Source organism: Colossoma macropomum, unplaced genomic scaffold, assembly GCF_904425465.1.
Source record: "Colossoma macropomum unplaced genomic scaffold, Colossoma_macropomum, whole genome shotgun sequence".
Classification (NCBI taxonomy): domain Eukaryota; kingdom Metazoa; phylum Chordata; class Actinopteri; order Characiformes; family Serrasalmidae; genus Colossoma; species Colossoma macropomum.
The window spans coordinates 18,125,684-18,129,846 of NW_023494790.1; the positions used below are offsets into that span (position 1 = coordinate 18,125,684).

The following is a 4,163-nucleotide window of genomic DNA, read 5'->3' on the forward strand; positions in this document are numbered from 1 at the left end:
AAGCAGCTCAGCACCTACTCTTTACTGAATAACGGTGTAGGATGCATGAAGCAGAGTAAGAGTAACGCATCATGCTGTGGTGATAGCAGCACCAATCCAAGGCGTGTGGAAAGACGATGGCTTTAGAACAGTGGAAAAACAAAGTGGTAGTGCTACTGAATGCGCTGAATTCTTTGGCGAGAAAAGTCTTTGCTGAAACTTCTTTTATAGTAAAATAAATCAGATCCCAAGCAGCTCAGATTTGTTTGTCAGTGAGTGACTGACACGGCAGGGCTGTAAACCCGGGGCTGCTGTGATGACGTATTCGGGGTGGGGTGGGGTTAAAGAACCAGGGAGTTTCACAGCGCGCTGCAAAAACTTTCTAGGCTCCTCCTCTCCAGCAGCTGCAAAGCATTTATACACATGTGCAAAGCTCACCAATACACGACACTCCCCACAGCCGAGGCACACTTTCCACCAAACAGCTAAAACAGAGAGGAACAGCACGGCGAAGTACCAGCTCTGTCGTCCGCGAGCGCCTGAAGAAACGCCAAACTCAGAAAGAGAGCAGCCGTGGATATTCTGTCACGCACAAGGATCCTACTCGATCCATCAACAGTTTTTGAGCTGGAAACTCAACGGAGAAAATGTCTGCTTCAGTGCTGTCTTCCATTTACGACTTTGACCTGTTGTACAGGGTAAGGAACTCTCTCTGAAAACCTATTTTTTACTACATACATTTCAGTCTTTCTTGTAGAAGTCAGCTTGAAACGCTGTAGCTTGAGGGTAACGTGTTTGTAACCGAGTTCAGAGGAGGGAGGTGTGTGGCGCGGACTAAAGCCGTTCAAGTACAAGTGGTGTTACAGGAATAAAATTATGACTAAACGCGAAAAAAGTTGCTACTAAAAACTTAAAGTATCAGGTCAAAAAAGATCTTCAAGTACTGAACTCTTCATAGAACTATAGAACTGCTGCGGAACTTATTGGCACGTCCAGAATCTATCGGCATAGAAACTGACCAATATTAGGCGCCATTCTTCTCTTTTTGGGATCCTTTTAGTACAAATACATATTGCTAAAGCTCGAAAGTGTAACAGCAAAGCAGCCCAAGTGCTGTCACCAATATAATAGAATGATATAAGGAATTCAAAACCAAATATGGAGTGCTAAAATGGACTTGGGGAAAAATTTACATTTCCTTTCACCCAAATATGCTAGAAACACAACCATTATAATTTGACACCATTCAAAAATTCCAACCCATCCAAAGTTTATGTAAGTGTACATAACTGTGTACATGCCACTAGTTGCCGCCCATCTCTAAGTCAAGCAGCAGTGTACAAACTCACATAAACACTAGCAGGCCTGCTAGCAATCTAAACTTTCTTGTTTTCTGCAGCAGGAGAAAACCCAAAGCTCTAATGCGATCCACCTAAACAGCATGCTGGACAGGAGGACAGTAGTAGGGCTCCCACTGGCCACCTCTAACACAAACAGCAACAGGTCCAACTACTTCAGGAGCAACTCGGTGGGCCACGTGGACTCAAGCAGCGGAAAGGAGAGCCCCACAGTGGCATGCACCAACAAGGAGAACCGCTTTCGGGACCGCGCCTTCAGCGAGAGTGGCCAGCAGCAGCTCCAGGAGGCGCTCATCCAGCCCAGAACTGGCTCACAGATCAATTCCACCCGCTACAAGACCGAGCTGTGTAGGCCCTTTGAGGAGAACGGCTCTTGCAAGTACGGTGAGAAGTGCCAGTTCGCTCATGGCTATCATGAACTGCGGAACCTTTCGCGCCACCCCAAGTACAAGACGGAGCCTTGCCGCACGTTTCACACTATTGGTTTCTGCCCCTATGGACCACGCTGCCACTTCATCCACAACATGGATGAGCGCCGACCAGTAGGGCCAATGAGGCTCAAACGGGAGCTCAGTGAGAGGGAGCTGGAGAGGGATGAGCCAGTTCCGTTTCTGGTGCACAGGGACAACAGGCCCAAACTGCACCACAGCCTGAGCTTCTCGGGCTTCGCTAGCCCACGTGGGGTGGAGAACACACCCTCACGCACACCGCCACCCCCTGTCGCCTCAGCCTCATGCCTCAGTGCCTTCTCGTGCCCCGAGCAGGACCTCAAGGCTTTTCTTGCCCCCCTCATTCCACAAGCCCTTGGGGTCTTTAACAGTGCCTCTTCATACGGCAGCAGCATCCAGGCCGGTCCGGGCTGCCCGCCACCCTCGCCACCTTACAGACTGGGCCACGCACCAGCCATGAGGCCCCTATCCCAATCACCCGTCTTTGATTCGCCCCCAAGCCCACTGGAGTCACTCTCTGACCCGGAGAGCTTCCTGAGCGGCTCCTGCTGCTCCTCTGGCACCATCAGCGGCTCCGAGTCGCCAAGTCTGGACTCAAACAGGCGCTTGCCCATCTTCAGCAGACTGTCGATCTCAGATGATTAAGTTATTATTATTCATAGCCTATTATTATTACTATTATCAGCATTATTATTATTATTATTATTATTATTATTATTATTATTATTCCGAATGGTGTTTGGTTGAGCAGGTCACATTAAGCTTTCTTTTTTGTTTTAAACCAACAAATTAACAAGAAGGTGCCTTTGTACAGTCCTAATTAAGGGCTCTTGTGTTGTTTTTTTTTGTGTCAGATAAAGTAGCCAAGCTATCTCGGGAAAACTTGTATTCCAACTTCTGTAACTGTTTCACAGTGCCACCATGTGGTGCCCTGTGGTGTGAGTGAGTAAGACCAGTCGCTGTGATGGGCCCACAAGTTGCTGATGAAATGTCGCTGCAGATGATTTTTTTTTTCTTTTTAAACTATTAAGTGGTATCATTGCGATTTGCAACATGCTATGAAATCTATTTAACTTATTTATTGTCAAGTGAAAAGTATAGCCTTCGTGGATAAATCGAGTCCATATGGTATTTATCAAGTCTAAAGCAATACAGCTATATTCCTTTTTAAATTATGATCTCCATTGTTAATCTGAAAACACTTGTTTTTGTTTTTTTTTTCCTCACGATAATGTATTTTTGTTATGTTTGGGTATTGTGCTGTACATAAGTAAATAATTTATAAATTGTATGCTATTTATTTCAGTTTTGTTTACTACATGTGTTAAAGAGTGGGAGCGTCTCATGAGGCCTCATTTCTTGATTTGGGTAGGGGGGGAGGTCAGAGGATCTCTGGGCATTTGGTTTGTATAGAATGTAGAGTCATTTTATTGAGTAATGTATGAACTAGCCTTTCACAATTCAAACCATCACTTATGTTTTTTAAGAATAGCGACAATACGGACAACCAAAAAAACCTTATTTGCACATAGTTGCACTATTTCAGTCAAGTGCCAGAGAATGTAGCAGTCCCTTACTATCTTGACCTTAACTTTCTAATGTGTGCCTACAGTGTAAACGATCTCACATACTGTAGATCAACCTAACTAAGGATTTTGCTTTAGTACATATGTCAAGCAAATTCAATTGAATGTAGCTTTTGTTTAGTTAGATCAAGATACATTGATTTAGACTATTTAAATGCCTTTTTTCCAGTTATGCTCATTATTTTTTAATCATTTTCAAACACACCATTCCTTATAATAAAATAAAGAATAGTGTTTGTTTTTTGACTTCATGTAAATCTCTACACTTGCTGGTCGGGAAAGTACTTTGAAACTATGTTGTGTAATGTAGTTAGACAATAACTCTTAATGATCGGTTGGACTACTTAGGTTGGAAATAAAAACCTTTGAATGTACTGAAAAGTTAGCTTGAGTTATGAGGGATTGTGTATGCAGCCTTTGTGTGAGGCATAAATTTGTATTTTGAAATATTTTACATGGATATCTTAATAAAGATACATTTTCAAGGAAAAGAATGAGAGTTGAACCTTTCTTTAAGAGGACAAAAGAGGTGTAGTTTAGTCTTGGGATAGAGCTTGTTCAAACCCTGCTGAACAGAGCTGTGAAACTGTAAATGATTGACCATCCTCTATTCTCTGTCTTCTTACCCTCGTTCTTGTCTTTCTTTGAAGAGAATAGCTACCAGAGAGCCATATTTGTCTGCTTTGAATGGCAGGCAGTGAAGTGTTGGTGGGGAGGAGGTGAGGGGCTTTTCATTCTTCTGTTTGAAAGACTTTCTAAGCCGAGTTAGCAGTCTAGTAGAACGTTGCGCA

The 4,163-nt window shown here is 43.6% G+C and overlaps 1 protein-coding gene across 2 annotated transcripts; it reads left to right on the forward strand.

Annotated features, from left to right (window-relative positions):
* The first annotated feature begins 369 nt into the window (after nt 1–369).
* Nucleotides 370–3,866, forward strand: zfp36l2 (zinc finger protein 36, C3H type-like 2). Of its 2 annotated transcripts, none has more exons than XM_036572410.1 (2): nt 370–677; nt 1,382–3,866. In XM_036572410.1, the coding sequence occupies exons 1-2, from the start codon at nt 627–629 to the stop codon at nt 2,429–2,431; spliced, it is 1,101 nt and encodes a 366-aa protein (XP_036428303.1). In that variant the 5' UTR covers nt 370–626; the 3' UTR covers nt 2,432–3,866. The 2 variants fall into 2 exon arrangements, with proteins under 2 accessions (XP_036428303.1, XP_036428302.1); XM_036572409.1 differs by having other exon boundaries at nt 379–677; nt 1,379–3,866.
* Nucleotides 3,867–4,163: the final 297 nt, after the last annotated feature.